General features: G+C 39.6%; 2 protein-coding genes across 7 annotated transcripts in view; one reads left to right on the forward strand and one right to left on the reverse strand.

Moving 5' to 3' along the window:
* Positions 1 to 7,578: 7,578 nt before the first annotated feature.
* On the forward strand, positions 7,579 to 13,379 carry LOC107587197 (proline-rich protein 7-like). 2 transcript variants are annotated; one of them, XM_016274868.1, is made up of 3 exons: positions 7,579 to 7,902; positions 9,022 to 9,804; positions 12,888 to 13,379. In XM_016274868.1, exons 2-3 carry the CDS (start codon positions 9,504 to 9,506, stop codon positions 13,310 to 13,312), a joined length of 726 nt encoding a protein of 241 aa, XP_016130354.1. In that variant the 5' UTR covers positions 7,579 to 7,902; positions 9,022 to 9,503; the 3' UTR covers positions 13,313 to 13,379. The 2 variants fall into 2 exon arrangements, with proteins under 2 accessions (XP_016130354.1, XP_016130355.1); XM_016274869.1 differs by having other exon boundaries at positions 12,891 to 13,379.
* A 2,486-nt stretch (positions 13,380 to 15,865) lies between these two features.
* Positions 15,866 to 22,253, reverse strand: part of LOC107587196 (drebrin-like) — a 76,851-nt gene continuing 70,463 nt past the window's right edge. For 4 of the 5 annotated variants that reach the window (XM_016274865.1, XM_016274866.1, XM_016274862.1 and 1 more), the window contains 4 exons: positions 21,536 to 21,643; positions 19,695 to 20,149; positions 19,391 to 19,496; positions 15,866 to 18,390 (listed from right to left, as the gene is read on the reverse strand). In XM_016274865.1, coding sequence (XP_016130351.1) covers positions 18,335 to 18,390; positions 19,391 to 19,496; positions 19,695 to 20,149; positions 21,536 to 21,643 — 725 coding nt within the window. In that variant the 3' untranslated portion in view covers positions 15,866 to 18,334. The remainder of the gene's footprint in view (positions 18,391 to 19,390; positions 19,497 to 19,694; positions 20,150 to 21,535; positions 21,644 to 22,253) is intronic. The other variant, XM_016274867.1, reaches the window with a different exon arrangement.

Below are 22,253 nucleotides of genomic sequence, written 5' to 3' on the forward strand. Positions count from 1 at the left end.
AGGGTAAGTCTTGTTGGTAAATTACATCATTAATCTGCCTCCTGATGGTAAAGGGACCAATGTAGCGGGGACTCAGCTCGTGACTAGGCAGCCGGAGATGGATGTCCCTGGTGGAAAGCCAGAGTCTGGAGATGAGTGTACTGAGTCTAGAAGGGTCAGTTGAAGGGATGATGGAACATAAACTTTCCCTTCTGGACCTCCTGGCGGAGCAGGTTCAGAGCGAGTGGCTTCCGTGATCTGGTCATCCATGGACCACTGAATGGGACTTACTATAATGGCTGGAGGGAGTATGGGTTCTGGAGGTGTGTTGTTCTCCTCGGTGTGATGGATGCGGAAGAGTACGTCAGCCCTTTGGTGCTTTGATCCAGGTCAGTAAGAGACAGTGAAGTTGAGGGTGAAGAAAAGTGCCCAGCGGGCCTGTCGAGGGTTGAGTCTTTTAGCATCTTGAATATTCCAGATTACGATGATCGGTGATGATTTCAAACGGGTGGTTAGCTCCCTCCAGCCAGTGTCGCCACTTCTCTCGGGCAAGCTTGATTGGCAACAGGGAGCTTCTGGCAATGTTGTAATTCTGCTCCGCTGGGGGTAACTTCCAGGCTGCAACACAGGTCAGATTGTGCAGAGGACTTGTCTGGTTCCTGTGTTTTTTTTGCCGATGGTCATCTAGGTGACTAGGTCTTCGCAGGAGATCTGTCTCTGGGGCGCATCTAGTTGACATAGTCTCTGGAGTTTTGGTTCCTTGCCGCTGTCGCCTCTGGCTTGCTTAGTCGGGGACACTTAATATCCAGCGATATTGTCGACTTGATTGCACAGACACTATTTAAACTGAACTGAGCTGGATGATGACATCACTGAATTCCATGATGAACTGCCTTTAACTGAAAATTGAGTGTTTACTATTATCATTTTGCATTATTGACACAATATTTTCCTAATTAATGCTGTACAGTTGCTTTGACACAATCTGTATTGTTAAAAGCGCTATATAAATAAAGGTGACTTGGATTGACTTGACTGACATTCAGGGTTGTAGAGGTCGTCTCTAGGTGCTGATCCACCATCTGATCTGGATATGGATCCATATGGCTATGGTGACCTCGGAATAAGAATGATAGAGACTAATATTAGCGTAGATGCCATTCTTCTTACAATTTAGTGAGTACATCGGGTGTTATGGGAAGTGTTCCGGTTCCAGGTAGCCTGATTAATGCAGCCTAACAATCCTTTAACGGATTTGATTTATAGAAATGTGATGGTGTACTATGTGTATGCTAGGTTAAAGAGATGGGTCTTTAATCTAGGTTTAAACTGACATAGTGTGTCTGCCTCCCAAACAACGTTACGTAGATTAGCATTAGCGACAGAATAATCACACTGATGTCTTTTCAGGTGATGATAGACCCGGAAATCTGAGCAGACGACTGAAGAAGAATAGGTAAGTAGATCAGGTAAGGAGCCAGGGAGGTTGATGCACACATGTGAACAACAAGACCAGACACTCAGGAAGGGATGTGACGGTGGCTTTATACTGGGCTTGATTGGTGTTCCAAGTGGCCACCTCGTCGCCGGGAGTCCAGGATGGTGTTGACTCTGTAGATGTTTTGTTCCTCAGCGATCTCTGGAGGAGGAGGAGGTTAGTAACCGGTTTGAGGAGTGAGACATGGAAGGTAGGTGCAATGCGGTAGTGAGAGGGTAAGTCTTGTTGGTAAATTACATCATTAATCTGCCTCCTGATGGTAAAGGGACCAATGTAGCGGGGACTCAGCTCGTGACTAGGCAGCCGGAGATGGATGTCCCTGGTGGAAAGCCAGAGTCTGGAGATGAGTGTACTGAGTCTAGAAGGGTCAGTTGAAGGGATGATGGAACATAAACTTTCCCTTCTGGACCTCCTGGCGGAGCAGGTTCAGAGCGAGTGGCTTCCGTGATCTGGTCATCCATGGACCACTGAATGGGACTTACTATAATGGCTGGAGGGAGTATGGGTTCTGGAGGTGTGTTGTTCTCCTCGGTGTGATGGATGCGGAAGAGTACGTCAGCCCTTTGGTGCTTTGATCCAGGTCAGTAAGAGACAGTGAAGTTGAGGGTGAAGAAAAGTGCCCAGCGGGCCTGTCGAGGGTTGAGTCTTTTAGCATCTTGAATATTCCAGATTACGATGATCGGTGATGATTTCAAACGGGTGGTTAGCTCCCTCCAGCCAGTGTCGCCACTTCTCTCGGGCAAGCTTGATTGGCAACAGGGAGCTTCTGGCAATGTTGTAATTCTGCTCCGCTGGGGGTAACTTCCTAGAATAGAAGGCACATGGATGGAGTGTTGGAGGCTCTCTGTGATGGTGACAATACCGCTCCTACCCCTACTGTTGAAGCATCCACTTCGATGAAAGGGAGTTTTGGATCTGAATGAAGGGTAGGAAATGTGCAAAAGGCATCTTTGAGTTGCTGGAAGGCATTGATGGCGTTGGGAGTCCAGGACGGAGACTTGGGCTTATTCTTTAGTAGTGAGGTGAGAGGTGCACAGATCTGACTGAAGTTGGCGATGAAACGCCCAAGAATCTTTGGAGTTCTTTGATGGTGGTAGGTTGAGGCCAGTCCTTCACAGCCTGTACCTTCCTCTGGTCCATGTGAATGCCTTGATGGTCGATGATGTAACCTAGGAATTGGATGGTGTCACAGTGAAACTCACTTCTCCAGTTTGAGGTGCAGATGGTGTTCTCTCAATTTCTATAGGACCTTCTTCATTTGGTGGCAATTTTCGGCCAGGTTCCGGGAGTAGATGAGGATACTGTTGATGTATACGATGATGAACCGATGGAGGAACTCCCAGAACACCTCATTTATGAATCATTGGAAGACGGAGGGTGAGTTGGAGAGGCCATACGCAGGTCCAGTTTGGAGAAGATGCGAGCTCCACAAAGCTGTTTCAGGGCGGCTGGGACCAGAGGAAGTGGGTAGAGATATTTGACAGTTTGTCAGTTCAGGATACGGTAATCGATGCATGGCCTCAAACCTCTGTCCTTCTTGCTGACAAAAGAACCTGGATGCTGTTGGTGAAGTAAAAAAGCAGATGAATTCCAGCATGAGAGCCTCGTCAATGTACTCCTCCGTCGTCTTCTGTTCCAGGATGGACAGCAGGTATACTCTACCCTTGGGTAGCGTGGCCCCAGGCAGAAGGTCAATTGTACAGTCCCATGACCGATGAGGTGATAATTCCTTTGCTGCCTGCTTGCTGAAGACATCCTGGAATGCCCTGTAGTCAGGTGGAATCTCAGGAGTTTCCAATGTTTCTGGACTCTCCCCAGTCATGGAACAGTCACTTCACTATTCGTGGATGAGATTGGAGCTGATAACTTCTGAACAGGAGACATGCAGTTTTGGAGACAGTCATCACTCCATTGGAGGATCTCTCCAGTGTTCCACTTGACTTGAGGGGAATGTTGACTCAGCCAAGGGTGTCCCAGGACAGGGACGTGCCCAGACATCTTGAGGGGCAGGGGCTCAAGTGGAAAAAAGGGCACTTCTCATATTTAAATTTTTTTTCTAATCAAAAGGTTAAATATATTAGGGGTGTACGATAAAGAATGAAAAAAGTTTATGGATCAACTATTTGGTTACCTGTATTCAATATATATATATTGTGTTCAACAGAAAAAAGAAACTCATACAGGTTTGGGATAAAATGAGGGTGAGTAAAAGATGACAGAATTTTCATTTTTGGGTGAACTGTCCCTTTAAATTAATCAAAAGTAACATTAAAGACATTTATGTTACAACAGATTTCTATTTCAAATAAATGATCTCCTTTTGAACTCCATTTATCAAAAAGCTTGAAAAAAGTGTCACAGTTCCCACAAAAATATTAAGCAAAAGAGTGGAATAATAGCTTTTGCTTGCATTTTTCTTTTTAAATTTTGCTTTTGTAAAATACTTTTCCCATTATCATTTTCTGGTGTGATATGTTTCTTTACAAATACTGAAAATGTATAAATAATAAACCATGGAAAATATTATCCTTTGTTACTCAGCTTACATTATAGGTCAAATTAATGAAGAGAAAACTGTCAGACATTGTCACCTTTGTAAATTATAGACCAACAGATAATGCATCTACAATGTTTGAAACTCTCTACATTATTATTATTAACAATCATTAAGAAAGTTTAACTCAAGTTAATAATGGACTTCTTCCTAAGATAATGAAACCATTTGGTCTCCCAAGGAAAATCAAGGTTAAGCCACGCTGTCTAAATCAGTGTGAAGTCACGCTCCTGTAATATGTGTGGCAGGCTTACTTTAGTTTTCATACTGATCTATGCTCATGCAAAATTTCTGTGAATATTGCCAGAGAAAAACGCAAGCAGGCCTTTGTGACAATGAAATTGTTGCTATTACTCATCGGACAATGACTCTGTCACTGATTGTATCTGTATTGTGAGGAAGGGTGAATTGTGTTACACTCTAAGTCTGCTGGCATGGGATCCATCACACAGAGCATCTATGGGTCAATTCCTGTCATTGAGGGCACACCACACGAAGCAGAATGAGGTCAGCAAATCACAGAAAGAGTGACCTTTTGCCTCCTTCAAGATCACGGTGTCATTTACCCCACTCAGAATTAATGGCATTACCTTTATCCTGTGGGATAATGCAGGAAAATGGCTCAAAGCCCTGCGTGAGTAAATAAAATGTAGTAAATGGAACCTCTACCACTATGTAATATACAAGTGAATCCTTTATGTGTTTGTGTGTGTATATATATATATAAATATATTCATCCCTCTCTCTTACATCACATAGTAATTAGAACCCTACTGTATATTTATATGATCAATTAAGTGGTTATCTCCTCTTTAAAGGGTTAGTTCACCCAAAAAATGAAAATGATGTCATCATTTACTCACCCTTATGTCATTCCAAATCCATAAGACTTCCATTCATTTTCATAACACAAATGAAAATATTCTTAATACTTGCTCATCCTCCATCCACTGAAAGTCTACATGATGAAATTGTCATGCTTTAAAAAGTACATAAAGACATTGTAAAAGTAATCTGAGTAGTTTTATCCAAGTCTTTCACAGAGACACTGATTAACAGATTTTAATTCATAAATAGAGTTTGCAGGTTTGAGTTGGATTTGAGATTTTACTGTAGACCTGGCAACCCTAGTCTTTAGAAATCCTGTTTTCACAGTTTTTTGTTGCTACGATTTTGTCCACCCACCGAGTTGAGTCCACCTAGGATCCAAAGAGGTTAGCTCTATGTAATGCCTAATGAATTATGCATAACAAATATATAATTTCCCATTTGCTTAGGGTATAAGAAAAACCAGCAGGCTAATCAGAAAGTGTTATGCTAAGCATTGATTCTAAAGAATCTATAGCATCGACGATCTTTTAAGTGCTAGAGTGTAATGCAAAATGACTGTTGGGTAAATTTCTGTCTCCAATTTCTGTGAAGTGATGTATTGATGTTCCCATATTCCTTATGCCATTTGCAGTACCCTTCAAACTGAGCATGTTTGCGTAAGATGGCAGAATATCCTGTGATGTTCACTTCAAAGGGCACTTACAGTTGAATGGAACACACCTCATGACTTGGCTATAAAGTGCATTAAATACTGCACAAGGGAATGACCGAAAATATGTATGGGATCAGTTGTTAAGGTATGGAAATAAAGAACCGTTAAAGAAACCGCTTTCATAATTGTTCAAGGTTGGTGTCTCTAAATTGCCTTACACAGAATGTATGTGCATGTGATGATGGATGGATGGATGGATGAATAGACAGACAGACAGACAGACAGACAGATAGACAGATAGACAGATAGATAGATAGATAGATAGATAGATAGATAGATAGATAGATAGATAGATAGATAGATAGATAGATAGATAGATTGGTGAAATTAAGGTATTCATGAATTTCAATATAATGTGTCCATTCTTTGCTGGAAAATAAAAGGCAAAACTAGACTCTCTGATGTCTTTTCCACAGGGCCAGCAAGGAGACAGGCTGTTGTTGAATGAAAACAAAGAATGCTTCCAAGATTTTCAAAAATGAACAAATGAATTGATAGTGTCCACAGCATGCTAGAATTATTTAAATAAAGTAAGAGGTGTGTGTATGAGACTAGATCTAAAATTAAACAAACATTGCTCTCAAGTAAATAACACAGCCAATCAAACAGCATTTTTGTGCGTGGTACTAATATCGTGTCCATTGTCTGTCACCAGGAATTTAGTTATTTTTTTTGTTTTGTTTTTCGTGACCAGTGATAGGATTCCCAAGTGGGTGAGTGGGGGACGGGCTCATGGTTTTAATTAATTAATTTATTTATTGTGTAATTTTCCATTCAAGCACAGTAAGATGCAAAAGAGAACTTAGTTCGGTAACGGAGCACAGTCTGAGACGCAACTAACTCAATAATTTTAGCAACTGTAGCTCAAATCACCCCACTGGCTTCCCGTCTCACCCAGGATTGAGGATAAGGTTTCTGTTGTCACCTACCGGTGCATTCATGGTGATTATTTATTCATTTATTATTATTTGTTCATTTTTCTTTAAAGATTAACATATTCTTGTGTCTTTGTCCTTTGTTTGTTTGTTCTCAAATAAAGGTTTGAAATGTTGTGATTCACCTCTGAACTTTTTAAAATCCCAAATTGGGAAAAATACTGAAGGAACAAAGGCTGTCCTTGCACTCTATCCAGCAGTGTTTCCCAACCCTGTCTCTGGAGGCACCCCGATACTTTACATTCCAACTCTTTCTAATCAAACACACCTGAATAAACCCATCAGCTCATTAGTAGAAACTCCGAGACCTGAAATGAACGGGTCAGATAAGGGAGAAATCCAAAATATATACTGTTGGGGTGCCTTCAGGGTTGGGAAACACAGCTATATAGAATGTTCTTGAGCATGATCCTATCCTATTTCAAATGTTCTTATGCAAGTTCAAATGTTCTTATGCAAGTTCTCCTATACATTAACCTATTCATAAACATGCTCTCCCCAAGTAAAATGTTTTGGAGCATGTTCTCTCTTATGCAAAATGATCCTGAGCATGTTCTCTCTTATGCAGGATGCTCTTATGCATGTTCTTTCCTATACAGAAGGCTCTTGAACATGTTCTCTCCTATGCAAAATGTTCTTGAGCATGTTCTCTCTTATGCAGGATTCTCTTATGCATGTTCTTTCCTGTACAGAAGGCTCTTGAACATGTTCTCTCCTATGCAAAATGTTCTTGAGCATGTTCATACATGTAACATATAGTTCTCTTGATAGAGTCTTCATCTTAAGTGAATGTATTTGTATTGATTTGTATTAATGTATTTTAAAGGTCAAAGCCAAGATCCATTTTTTTTTTTTTTAAAGAAAGAAAGAAAAAAAAAGTGTTCAAATAATTGAGTACACCTTTAACAGTCATGTCAACAACAACCGAAGAGATTACTGATCTCATTAAATAGACACAACAAACAAGCCTATTCAGACAAAATCGTGCCATTTCAATCGCTTTGTTCTGCAAACAGTTAAAAAGGAGGAGCGATCATGTCAGTTTGTTTGGAGAACCGTTATTCTCAATTTGATACACAGAATCCTCGTGAGAGCAGCAGAGCATGATCGCGCTGCCAATGTGGATGCTTCATGACGCGCGCGCGTCAATTACAGCTGTCCGTTAACCGCCGCGCGCATCAGGACCACAAGGAATGACGCGAAACACATTCTGTTTATCCTGGTTAACATTAGTGAAGACACTAAAGAACACACTCCTCTGCGAACAAGACTGTTAACATGTACTGTCACTGACAACTACCTCAACTTTATTTGGATTGAGTCACGTCCTGTCCATTGAAACGGTGTCACGCGTCTGAAAATGAACTCATCGTGACTGGAAGACGCTTATCATGTAAGTACGCTCCGCAACATGTATTTGTTTCTATTTAAAAATGACCAACATGAGCTATATTATAGGTGGTTAAAAGTATTATGAAAAAGCGAATGTAGGGCAGCTCTCTTGTGATACAGACGTTTGCAAGTTACCATTTTCATGTCCTTGAATGTTTATTTTTTTACTCTTTGTAATATATGTAACATGGTGTTTATCTATCATTACCAATTGTGCGCATTCTTCCACAAAAATCACCCACCTGAGATACTGCACATCGTTACAGCTATATTAAACGACGGGCATCTGGATTGTTTATATATGGATATGTTATAGATGTCATAGAGTTCTCTGACCATTCCTCTAAACCAAATGACTATCAAGGTAGGTAGTTATGTTAAACAAAACTTACACTCAAGAATATAACCACTTAATTATGGAAACAGGGACCATAGGTAAAATTGTAAGAATCAACCATTATTTATCGACCAGCACTTGTCTCCTGTGTAAAGCAGCTCTGGGAGTTCCTTCAGTTAATCTATAGGTTATGTCCTCCAAAGGTGATATAACTGAATCCATATTTAAAGCAGTGTGTAGAAGCAATCGGATATGGATGACCACATGCAGTGGGAACACCAAAAAGAAAATCCTATGAGTGATAATGAAGCAGGACGAAGATTAAATCTATTTCCTCAAGGTCACCAAGATCAAAAAAGCTTTATAGATCATTTGACAGGACCAGAGCTGGTTATATGAGTTGTCCTAATCTTATTGAAAAAATGGCATATTTGTTTGTTGGTTGTCGAGAGCTATCATTAACCGACGAAGAGGTGCCATGTTGAAAGCCACCATTAATGTTCAAGCAGTCCCAAACTACATTAGCAAATGAAAATTCATGCAGTTGACACAGTATCCTCACATTCTTTCTGGAAAACTATGTGTACTCCCACTCCATCAATGTAAGAAATGGATACTTACCCCCTAAAGTCGTTGTGCGAGTACAGCTGCCTGATGCAGCTGAGGTTAATTATGAAATGGGTCATTGTGTGTGAAATATTAAAGGTCTGTGTTTTGAAAATATGACAGGTTCATAACTTATGATGGTTGCCCCCTTCTATGTTCTCTCCCTTTGTTGAGCAGCGTGAATGCTGATGTCCTCTGGAGATCTGAAGTGCCCTGATCTGCTCAGCGGAGGATCACAACACAGGAGGAGACCCAGGCACTGTGAGACTTTAGCATTCCCTCATTGCACCTGCTGTCAGGAAAAGAGCATCTGCAGATATTAATTTCTTCTTGTAAAAGAGGCTCTGGCAGACCTTCAGAAAGTGCCTCTTCAGTTTCACTTTTGCATTATATGGGACATCTTGCGTTTTCATGGAACACCCTTCAAGTGAAATCTGACCTCCGGTCTGTGGGAAACCTTTCAGTTGGTTAACTTCGAGAAAATGAGCTCAGCAAATGCTTGGATAGACTCTTAATGGTTTTCAACTTCGGGATTTGTAGAAATATGGTAGCTATGAGACTTAGTGAGTGAACTCAATGACATAATTAGCAGGTCCACTCAAGACTTTAAATCTTCCCACTTGATCCTGGAGGGCCCAAACCTTATCAACGTCATAATCATGGTGATGTCACAGGGCACCTATACGTTTTTGGCGTGCTTTGCCGGCTTCTGGCTGATCTGGGCTCTCATTGTCATGCTTTGCTGCTTTTGCAGCTTTGCCCAGCGCAAGCTGAAGCACCGGCGTGAAGAGAGGCTGAGGGAACAGTGCCTGCGAGCACTGGAGATGGAGCCTCTGGAGTGCACTGGTGGGGGATATCCTCCCAGGGAGCCCCCTCAGTTCTTCCCACCGATGCAAATGATGTCTCCACAGCTGCCTGTAACACACACTCTCCCTCAAGCAAACTGGACTGTCCCTGAAGGTAGGATGTTTAAACAAGCTCGATTATCCAGTGCATTTTTGTCTGCAATTAGAGATGTGGGGACTATTATAATTAAGACGTTTGTACATTTGTCCAACCACATTTTCAGAAGATATGGTTCAGAAAATGTTCAATGAACCATGCCCTAAAGATTCCATGAAATCAATATCTGAGATTGATGGCTTTTCGACCTATTAAGTCTATTAACAAAATAAACTTGTAGCAGAATATTGGTATATAAAACTCAAATAAAGGACTAGACCTTTGGTATGACAACTTCCCGGTTAGTTGTAAATACCGTTTCACTGGGACTTGTCCTTGGCCAATTTTTATATATAGTTCTTACACCCTTTCCTTCTAATGCATAACGTCTCTTAAATATGAATCTGTGAAAATAAATTTGTAATCACATTGATTTGCACAAATTTGACTCGGCACAGTCCTTCAGCCTGTTATTAATGCTCTATGTCTCTTCCTAATCAGACATACAGTAACCTGATTAAAATTACTACAGACTTCCACTTTAATGATAATGCTATATAAGCTAGATCTTGAAGCATTCACATAATGCCCTTCAACGTAATCACCCTTCAAACCTAAAGGCTTTTTTAAACTCATCAAAACAAACATGTTGTGTTTCAAGCAACAACAATCATCCATCTTGAGCTGTACCACTCGGAACACCTCACACACTGAGGGCAGTCCAAGCTGCATTCTTTCATGTATGACATGGTAATAGTGAGCCTTGTGTGGGTGTTGTGTAGGCAGATGAGTACAGCATTGAACTAGCAGCATTTAGAGCCGGGCTAATCATGTGTTTTGGCAGACAGGCAGACTGCCAGAGTTGGTGGATCCCTGGCCATGGGTGAAGAATGTGCCTTTAAACCTGTGCCAAACACACAGGATGGATGACCACTATTAAAACAAGGTCTGAGTAATAAGTCAGCTCACAAAAGAGTAAGAGTCAGAAAGAATTGTACTCTTTAAAGAGACTTTGTATCACTTTACAACAACAGGCTCATTATGTCCCCTGTGACGCTTTGGGCAGCATATGAGAAAATGCTCTTTGATATAATCTAAAGGTCTAAATAATCTGCAGTAAATTTTAATATACTATTTTAATATTAGGTTTAATATTATACTCTCAAATCCCCATCTATCATAAGTAAATGTTCCCCAAAGAATGTATTTAATGAGATGTATATGAATAAATACCAAATCACCATCGGGACTGTCTGTGGAAAGAACTGTATGCTGTAACAATGTCCTTGAGAATTAAACAAAAATGCAGTTTTAGTTGATGGTGTAAGCAAGTCTGAACATTGTATGGCTTCTGGATCTGACCTATCATATGAATTGTTTGCACTCTTTGTGCTATGGACATGAATGTTATTTCAAATTGCGTGGCTCAGACTTTTCGCCCGGCCTGGCCATATCTACCCCTGACCCTACAAGCTGTTTGAAGAATGTATGGATGGCCATATCAAGGAATCAAAATATGATTAAGACTAAAAAGGCTAGAATGCACTACACGACTTTTAAAATCTGAACATATTCTAGAACACTAGGCATCAAACCCTTGCTGACTTAGCTTATAGGCTCTTCTTAATTATCATGTGCATCATAGGATTGCAGCAAATGGATTGCAGCAAGGATTGCAGCAAATGGCTACAAAAATAAATAAATACAACATGGCATCATACACTAAAGAACTGAGGATCACACACTACCAGACTTTCAAGTCGTTCTGAACATAACTCGCATAGAAATGGAAGCTTTAGCGCAAGTTCTACTAGGAAGACTTAATGCTACGTCACGCATTACAATTAGATCTAGCCAATCGTCACTCGACACGAGAAGTATATAAGCTCTTTACTCACCCTTCCTTGTGTTTGCAGAAACTGACATTGACGTTCCCCTCCATCCTCCCCATCACTACCAGGTTGGCCCTGTCCATGCAGGGGGGTAGGCTCCGCCTTACAGATTCAAGCTACGGATGGAGCCTACGCCAAAGAATTACGTTTTTTATGTCTTGGTTTTGTAAAATAAATTATTTCGAATCTTATCACCTCCCGAGTCTTTCTGGTAGAAATATGCCTTGTTGCTAGGAGACACATGACAAATGAAAACAATGTGTTCTAAAATCGGCTCAAAATATCAAACTTTTCTGTCAACTCTGATTGACCAAAATCTGCAGACTGACTTTGACTTATGGCAGCTAGCATCCATGCGTCCACATTCTAAGTCTGGACAAAAATGTATTCCACCTTTTAGGTTATTTTGACAACCCAGGACACCCTTTAGCAATACCCTAGAAGAAACCACCAAAAATTACCTACTAACAGCATGGCAATGTGCTATCTTCCCAAAACACCCTATCGCAACCACCCAGAATGGTTTAGCCACCTGCTAAAAAACACTCAGAACCTTATTGTGCATTGTGGCATTTGCATGGGCAAGCACCATTCACATTATCTTCAGAAAATGTCAAAATTAAATTTTCTCAGCAAGTTGGGTTTGCAGTGAGAGTTTAAGAAGCAAGTTAAGTGCTTCCACATGGCACTGCTAGCCTCTAGGACTCAAAGGATTTTTTTGTGGTTGGCTTTCATCTTCCATTCTGGCAAAAGCACAGCTGAGGGGGGGCTAGCACTGCCTAGTCACAGCCAAACATGTTCTTATCTCGGACCTCAATATGCTGGTTTATCACTTCCCTCCACAGGAGAAAATCTATTCTAGCTTTCATCTAGGAGTGAGAAGTGACCTTGGAGGAAATGATAAAAGCTTTATTTCTTCTACCCTCCCCTGATAAAATATACAGGGTCCTCATTTATGTTGTCTAACGTCCTCTGATAAATTCATGCAGTTTTTTTTTTTTTTATCTGATATGTTGTGTGATTGCATATGTTTAATGATGTCTGGTCTGACTAGGAAAAAGTAAGGGCTACAATATCTTGGGGCCACGAGGCAAGAGTTTTTATAATGTTAATGAGAAGGATTTTGCCACTAAAACTTTGCATGATTGGTTCAGCTTTCAGTATTTGTTGTACTTCCTGTTCTTTGGTGAATTGTTTGTTTTTTCTCAGCAGACACAGATGTCTTTGGAAAACCTCCTTGCTACGAAGAGGCCGTATTGATGGAGGACCCACCGCCCCCTTACAGTGAGGTGCTGGCGGACCCCAGAGGAGGAACTTACACCAAACCTGCATCCAGGTCCTCTAGGGAGCATCAGGAGTCTGAGACCAGCAAGATGGCCCCTGTGACCGTGTTTCCCGAACGTGACTACTCCTCCCTAATACGCCTACCTTCGGCCAGACGCTGGGACTCACTGGGGCACCTCCTGTCCACCATGGACCTTAACCACAACAACCCTCAGGCCTCTGCCATCACCACCATGCCTCGTGAGGGCCGGACTCACACAGACATGGGCTTGCGAGGACTCCGCAGTCTGGATCAACACTATGGTTTGCCCACAGCCTTTCCCCTTTTGGGTCGAAGTACAGCAGTATGAATCCACAAAAATAGACCTACAGACCACTTTCTGAGATGAACACTCACAATGCTGAGTCATACGTGATCTGGAGAGTCTGCCAGAGGCATTTCGAATGCTGTATTTTGGGGGGGGCAGAATCGGTTCAGGATGATTCAGCTTTGTTCAGGGGTTCATTTGCAGATCCATCATACTCGCTTTTCTCTCTCGTCCTCCTCCTTGCTCTCCGTGGCATCTCTGCCTGATGCAGAGCAGCAGCTATTATGTGGATGCTGTTGCCATGGCTCCCGGGAGCTGTCTGCAGCCCACCAACACCTCGCCCCTCACATCCTCTCTTCTTCCTTTCTCATCTGCGGCTCACTGATATAATACACATGACATTTCAAACCCTGTCTTTGTGAAACAGGGTGCGACATGGTGAAATGACAGTGGTTGGTTCGTACTGTAGCTACACAATGCTGCTCAGCTGCGCAAAAATGTTGTTTCATAAACTGGGAGACAATACCTGGCATCTCTTTCTGGATTTTTTGCCAGTTCTTTTTCGGGAAGGAGTCTGAACTTTGAGGGTGGAAAATATTCAAAGTAATCACAAATCCTGAAAAGGAAGTTGGCTGAAGAATTGTGATTTTTGAAACGTCTGTAGTGTCCATTGGAAGTTGTCTCTCCCAGCTTAATGCATTAGACCATGCGGGTACATTGAGGAACTGCCTTTTATTTCATGTCAATAGCACTATTCTATTTTTTAAAGATTCTGAATCTCTATGAAAAATGATGTATTTATATGAAATACATCATCCTGAAGTGCTCATCAGATTGATGATAGGACCTTGTTTGTAATGACCTGTGAATTGGATTTGTCAACATTTTCATGCATCACCATGTTGCCCACGTTACTCCCTGCTGTTGGAGCCATGTGGGATTTTTGGCATTTATTTAACAAAACTCATTTATATACTGGTGCTTCTTCAAGTGAGACCAACTGAATTCCTTTTGCTATGCTGTTTTTTATCATCCATGTAGTGATTGCTACATGCTCGATTTAGTTTTTTCCCTTTTATTGCCATCATTTCTATTTTGTGTCTCCATGCCCTTAAACGATTCTACCTCAATCCATCCAATGGCTGTCTTTGTCAGCTTCCCGGCATATAACGCCACTTTCATGCATGCGCTGGATGCTTTCAAATGGTATTTGATTAAAATAAGCTCCATTTTGGAAATGTGAAAAAGCAGTTAGCGGTGTATGTGGGCACACATTCAGCACAATACTTTTACTACATCATAGTGATGTCTTTGGTTCATTATTTTTAATTGCGTAGCCATTACTAGACCGCCCAAAAATAACAAAAGCATAAAGGAATCATACTTCCCACAACCCAAGTATATGTTCCCTGCTTCATTATAACCTGTGCTGACTAAATTACATAATGCAATTATATGAATATATTATTTTTCAAATTTCATCCCTACAAAGTTGAAATGGTGTGTCCATGTCGAATGCTGGAAATTGAAACAAGTGCTTCTTATCACATAAATGACAGAATAAAGGTTGGAAACATTAATTCTGAAAAAGTTGATAAGGAAAGATTGCCTTGAGTACCATTTCAAGGCCAAAGCACAACATACTCTCTATTTGAAATAAAAATAATGCCCTGTAATGTCCTGTAAAAAAAAAACTAATCTAAGTACTAAGAACTAATCTTAAATGGCCAAATATCGATCAATTCATGTGCAATATTAATTTTTTTTTGCACAGACCAAAATATAGAATTGTTGAGACAATCAATTAAATTTACTGCACCTGTCATTTCAAAAACACAGCCCCAAAATACTTACACTGTAAAATTAATCTATAGGGAAGGATTGCTTGTTTTGGGAGAGTATAGTTGTTTAAAAGGATTGTATCTGCTTTTACTCTCCGTTTTTATATTTTCAGTTATATCACAACAGAAGCTAAAGACAGAGATGTAAACTGTCTTTTCTCCTGCCAGCAATGTGTTGCTAAGCGACCATAGAAGAGCTGTGTGAATCTGTTTGCACAGATGAAGTGAGCAGTACCGTCACTGCTCTGGTACACAGCCTTCTCACATCCAATATGACAAGTGGACTGTGGTTTGCAAATTAGCATATACAAGACATATTATGTACCAAATGTACCCCGTTTGTGATCTATCAATCAAAAGGGGTTTTGTGCAGAAATTTCTTTTGATCTGGTAAGATTCTCAATGTAGACAAAATTGTATTCCCATTTGACACCAAATTTACACTCCAAATTCTCCAAAGCACATTTTGTTTCTCTGTGAACGGCAAACTGTGAAAGTGTTTCATGCAGTGTTCATGTAGCATGCAAAGTGTGTGCTTGTGTGTGTACCAATTCATCGCTGCTATATATTTTCATGCTCATATGAGGATTTTTTTGTTTTCTAAAAATATACACAATTTACACACAAACAGGGCCAGCGAATGCCTGATATCTGATCAATAAAACTGAGGTACAAAGTCATAGGTGGGGTGTTTCAGCATTTGTGTGTGTCCGTTTTGTCGCAGGTAGAAAAACGTAAAAGTAAACACGTTTTCTGAAGGATTTTAAAGTCTTTTATTAACATACATAAGCACATAGCATGTCACAAAAGATCTTGTGCTTGTTTCAAAAACAGCATGTGAGAAGCGGACGGAAAAGGAAGAGATAGAAAAAAATATAATTAAAAAAGAACTTTCAGGAGTCGCTAAGCCTTGCTTCAGGGGCAAAGAAGAAATTACTGTAGTAGAACAGTAGCAGTAATAGTAATAGTAGTGGTAGTAGTAGTAGTCTCCTAGTAGTTTGAGGGAGAAAGAGAATAATAATCACTACTAAGGAGGTAGGAGGGTGAACGGGAATACATGGAAGTCATTTCAAAAGGGGCTAAGTTACTGTTAAAGATGCGGGTTACTTCCTATTAGGTTTCATACTGAGCAACCTTTTTTCTCTCTCACCAAAGAAACAAAAAAAAAACCCAATCCAAACGTACGCCAACCCCTGTTTTTCATTGGAGGTGAATCAATACATGTTAGTGATTGTAGTACATTTTACATGCACACAAAATTTGAGCTATTTACAGAACAATACTAATTGGTTTAGTCTTATTGCTTGCTTTTCCACTCAAAAAAGCCATTGTAAAACCAAGATGTTATGAAGGCGTTTTACAATATGACTAGAAGTATGAGGAAGACGGTGGTCAGTCAAGGCTGGGACAGTGGGTGGTGATAACTTAGCAGTTGCAGAACAACAAAGATTACAGGTTGAGTCAGTGTTGATTAAGTGAGATAATCTCTCACCATTCTGCCCTCGAGCAAGGCGATGTGCCCCTGCATTTCTCTTTGTCTGAAAGTCCGTTACAAATCCAAATTTCATTTAAAGATTTGTAACAATTTTAGGTCTTTACGAGTTGCTGGACGTGCTAAGGTCACATTACTCTGAAGAAAGTCTTGGGTTAAGCATTTTTTAAACTAGCAACAACTTAAAAAAAAGATTATAAGGGTCATAATAATATTATATTTCAATAATAGGGGTTACTGACGTGGCTTGAAATCTGCGATTAGAAAGAATTTCCTTCCCTTGGGAGTATATAACTCATTTAAAAGGTTCAAAATCACATCCACAAAAAAAATTAAGGTCGAAACCATACTCTACGCAAGTACATGAACGCAAATGCTTTGATTTCACTCATCGCAGTTTGTTAGAATGTGTTAAAAGAATGCAGTTCATAACAAAACGCTAAGCACTGCATTCTCAGCACTGCCACATGGGGTGCTATAGCTAGCATTAACCAACTTTTGTAAGAAAAAAACAACAACCACTGACTACTGTCATAGTGGAGTGACCGTTTGAATCTTGGTAGCAAGTTAGATAACTGCCTACATGTTTATAGTGAGATACTTGAATAACAGCGATTTGAAGGTAATTATTTTGTCTTCTTAAAGGGTTACTTCACCCAAAAATGAAAATTCTGTCGTCATTTATACACCCTCATATCATTCCAAAAAATGGCATGACTCACTTTATTCTGCGAAAAACAGAATGACAAAATTTTCATTTTTTAATACTGGTCTTTGAACACCACAGTAAGGTTGCATGCTAATATGTACAGCGGGACTACACGCTTGTATTTGCGTCACCATTTGCATACTTACGTAGAGTATGTTTCAGGCCTGAGCCTTTCCAATAATAATACACACACTCACTAACGAATATATAACTAAAACAATTCCCAGTGGAGTCCACTACAACTGTTATTGCCTAAATTTCTCAACGAGTCAAAGCTCTATTGGAGTTTTTACAACAAAAATGTCAGTTTCATCCATTGTTTATATACACCGTCTCATATGTAGTCAAAATATACATATGCCACCTGGCGCTAAAGTCCTAAAAGGCCGTTACACCGACACGTCATACTCAAAATAATTGGCACAACACAAAATTGTTTCGTAATCACATATAAACCCCGTTTATTTTCTGTTTGCTAAATACGAATGACTCAACTGGAGCTAAAATCAAGTTCTGACATGCCTTTGCTTCTATGAAGGTGAGGGTTCGACCGTCCCTGACCGATTGAGTCATCAATGCAAACGCCCCTGTGGGCATAACACTCAAACACATCTGATTCAACTAAGCAACTAAGATTGTAGGGAACTTGAACCACTGAGCAGATCTAAGCTCAGTGTTGATAAAGGAGAAATAGAACGGTCTAATCTGCTACTACACACACCTGTTAGGCACAGGGATCGATACAACACAGGTGAGGGCGCTAGAGACACACTGTGCTATACTCTGCATAGAAAAAAAAAAAAGATCAAAATAAATAATAAACGCACTCACGCTACACATACACGAACCAAGAGCGCTCATACCCACTGGCATCTTTAACAATAACCCGAGTCCTTTTCTTCTGTGGCTAACATTGTTTTTGTTGTTGTTTTTCTTATCTAAAACATTTTAATGCAAGACTTCTGTAACTGTTGCAAAATAAGTTTTCATAGAGGTGTCGCCTGTTTTTCCCTCAGTTGCTCCTATTCATCATCATCTTCCATCACAGGGTCTGTATCCCAGCACGTAATGTCGATTTCTGTGGCAGACAATAAGACAAACATGTTATATTAGGATCTTTTCTGAGGCAAGGGAGTGATGTAACGAAAGAAAGAAAGGAATTATTTGCTTTGTTCTTCTTGTTTATGTTTTTTTTATGTTTAAGATTGAGGACATATACTTGTAAGCTTAAGCAGACAAATTTTTTTGTCATATTCACCCTTCTGCTATTTCAAAAAAACTTATGATTTTTTTTCTTTTGTGGTGAATCTTTGAAGAATATCCCGGCTACTCTTTTCTGAGGCTGTCGAGCAGTGTCATTTTAGTATCACTGAGATACTATTATGGTTTTCAGTAATAGTTTGAATTAGTTTTTATTTTCTGTATTCCATTTTCATTTGAATTTGTTCAAGTTCTAGTCATTTTGTTGTTTTTCATTTTCCTTCAGTTTTACGCGAGGTACTAAATCTAAAACTAAAACTGAAATAAAAATGGATAAAAACTATATAGACAAAAACAAATAAAAATGACACACAAATAAATTACTTAAACTAAAATGAAAACAAAAAATCTAAAAATAATACAAAATATTGATACAAAACATACAAACAGTAGTATCTCTATCAAATAACACTAACATTTGCCCTATAAAATTGTCTAAAATGATAATTTACCACCCTATTAATAATTTTGATTGTCAATAGAATGTAAATGGTAAACTAAAGATTATTAGCTACTCAAAAAATGAAAGAACACTTGTCTCACCCAAATTTAATGTTTTTGTATGATATACATCAAAACAGGAACAAGAATTGTGTTTGAATCAGATTTATTTTTGTGTTTTCTGTTTTCATCAAAAAAATAATAATAATTTTAGTAATTTTGTTGTTTTTTTGTCATTTTGGTTTATTGATTTTATTATTGTTTTTTATATGTCTATATAGCTTTTATTCATTTTTATTTAAGTGTTGGTTATTTTAGTACATCAAGAATTGCGTTCATTAAATCATTTCATGTGCTTCAACCTGCTGTGATCTCACCTGGTGGTTTGTTATAAAAAACTGGTGTTGGGTTGACTTTTGCAGTGCAGTCATCTGACTGGGCAAAATCCTCCTCCTGTGATTGGCTGAAGTAGCCTTCACTCGCCTGCATAAACACAAATATATATGTAAACATATAAAGCTTCATGCATCTTGAATATAGCTAGTGTTTTGTCATGTGTCATAAAAATAGAGAGCATATGCTGCCATCTAGTGGCAAAATAAATAAAGTAAATAAAGCATGCAGGACAATGAGAGGCAAGGCAACATTGCATTGTTCATTTTAAAAGTAAGTTCTGCTGACCTGGGTCCCTTCTTTAAGAAGCGTATCTCCATTGGTCAACAATAGTTGTCCGTCATCCAGATCCTGGCTGTCAGAGCCGGAAGCATGCTGCAGGGCCTGCTGGTAACTCAGGGTCATCTGGTGGGGTCCAGCCACATCCACCAGGCTAGAGGGGTTGTCTTCTGTGCCGGTGCAGTAGGGGGTGTCAGGCACCTCATCGAAGCTCAGGAGCGGCTGCGGGAGAGCAGGGGAGGAGCTGGCAAGATGAGGCTCCGGGGTGTCCTCCATCAGGTCCATAATGTGGCTGGGGGCTTGGGAGGGGGCCGTAGCTGGTGCTGGGCCACTGTCCCACAAGTCTAGCAGGCTGTCATCTGTGCTGGATAATGGAGCGGTGCTGCTGGGCTGGGGGGAAACACTTGGAGAGGTCTTGGCAAAGCCGGAATCCTGCACTGGAGTCTGCTTGGGAGTGTCAAAGGCTGGAGGAAGGAAAAAGGAAATTTAAGAAATAGAATATTATATTATTTCTGTGTGTAATAATTATATTACGTTCATTACATTCATGTTTTTGGTTAAATGTATAAATGTATTGTGCAAGAACTGCAATTAATGATTTTGGAGGAGCAATAACAGCCTCCAATCTGTGCAATTTATTAAGCTGATGAGATTCAACATTTTACATCCCAAAAAGTCCTTGTAAACTTATGAACTCATTTTCTGGAGGACATGGTGAAGAATCAGTTTTTGGATCTAAACGGTTTAGTATTTAAAATAACTGCTGCTTTAGATACAATAAATATTGAAGGTCCTTTTTTTCTCAAAAAGTGTTCAGCTGGAACGATGATTGATGGATCTGTGCTGTATTGAATCATCACATACCCATATGTAAAATACCCCAAAAGTACCTGTTTTCAATTTTGGGACAAAAATAGGTTGGTAGCAAGAATGTGTCATGGATAAATTGAACTAACGATGATCCTAAAAATATTACATGCAGTAGTATAATAATATCATGACTTAAAATGATATATTACATAGAGAGAGTAACAACAACAACAACAACATTATTATTATTATTAGGGGCCAAGCACCAAAGGTGCTTAGGCACCTACTGTAATCGTTAAGAGTTTTTCTTATTCTTCCCCGCAAGTCTATGGCAGCCCACAGAACCATATTGTAAAAAAGCTGTGAAATTTGGCACATAGATGGAAGGCCTGGATATTAAACAGCAATCTCTCAACTCAATCCCTCTCCCACCACCAACTGTCCAAAGTTGCACTTGTATTTATGCTAATAACTTCATCATCTTCAGAAAAACATGAAAAAAAACATAGAATTCAAATTGATTAGTCAAATTTTCTCAAATGCACAAATTTGACGAAGATCACGCCAAAACAGAAGTGAGGCTATATATCTGTAATGCTTTAGCATATTCAGACCAAACTTGGTTTGTGTTATGACAGCCAAGAACTGAGAGTAAATGCACAATTTCGGCACAGTGCCACCTAATGGTCAGGAGATTTGAATTTTTTTTATTTTTGCTTATACCTTCTGAACAGTTTGGCCAAAAATCCCAAGGCTTGTGTTTTTAGATTCGGAGTAGTTTATTTCTATTATTGCGTTATATTTTTTTTGCTCTTTTTGAGATTTTTATTGAGAGATAACTGTTAATGACAATATAAGCAAGGGGAATAAGATCAGGAAATGCCAAGTCAGATTCAAACTCATGTTGCCCAGATAAGCATAATGTGCCAACCACTAGGCCACAGCTCCGACACATTTGAATCATGATCAAGATAATATGACACTAAATGAATATCATAAAGAAAAGAGTCAAAAGACTTCCCTTGTTTTTGAGGCCTTACCTAACTCCTTTCGAAAGAAGTCCTCTTTGTCCTCCTGAATGGCGATTTTGGGGATGGGAGTGCATCCAGTGGTCATGCTGCGCTCGAGGATTCCTTCAGCAGAGTCATCTGAGACATCAAGGAGAAGGTAAACGTTTAATGTGGGCTCAAGTAAATCTCAAGTATCTCATACCAGCCAAAATATCAATCACAACACAGATGACAAAGTTTACAAATAGTCTGAAAGGATTGCTAACAATGCCAAACAATAGCAAGCAATGTTTTGTCTGTCAAAAAGTGCATCGTCCCCATCGCCCTCGTCAATGATCGTGACATCAAAACACAGACATGCCAACGTGACCGTGAAGACAAAACACAGTGTGCAGCGCAGAAAATTAGTTCACAAATTTACAAATGCACATCGTTTTTGAACATGCACACACTCTTAAAAATGTCAGCACAAGAAAGATGTTTTATTAATAAAAAATGTTTTATACACTCAATACAGCACTAAAGCATGTATAATCATATGCATCCACCAATATGTCATGGCATTATGAAATGATACATACAGTAACACTAAAGGTTGACCTCTCGATCTCATGACAAGCTAAAGCAAGCTGACAAGTTAAAAAAAATATTCAATTAATTGACTTTAAAGTGGCAGGTGGTCAATATAAGACAATATGTAATCATACAGCCAAGATCTAAGATCTATTAATCTTGTTTATGCCATTTT

Source organism: Sinocyclocheilus grahami, unplaced genomic scaffold, assembly GCF_001515645.1.
Source record: "Sinocyclocheilus grahami isolate Dianchi unplaced genomic scaffold, SAMN03320097.WGS_v1.1 scaffold91.1, whole genome shotgun sequence".
Classification (NCBI taxonomy): domain Eukaryota; kingdom Metazoa; phylum Chordata; class Actinopteri; order Cypriniformes; family Cyprinidae; genus Sinocyclocheilus; species Sinocyclocheilus grahami.

Coding starts and splice junctions, on each gene's coding strand:
- LOC107587197 (XM_016274868.1), top strand. CDS start 9,504: ATGGTGATGTCACAGGGCACCTATACGTTTTTGGCGTGCTTTGCCGGC. Junction 9,805..12,887: donor AAACTGGACTGTCCCTGAAG/GTAGGATGTTTA, acceptor GTTTTTTCTCAG/CAGACACAGATGTCTTTGGA.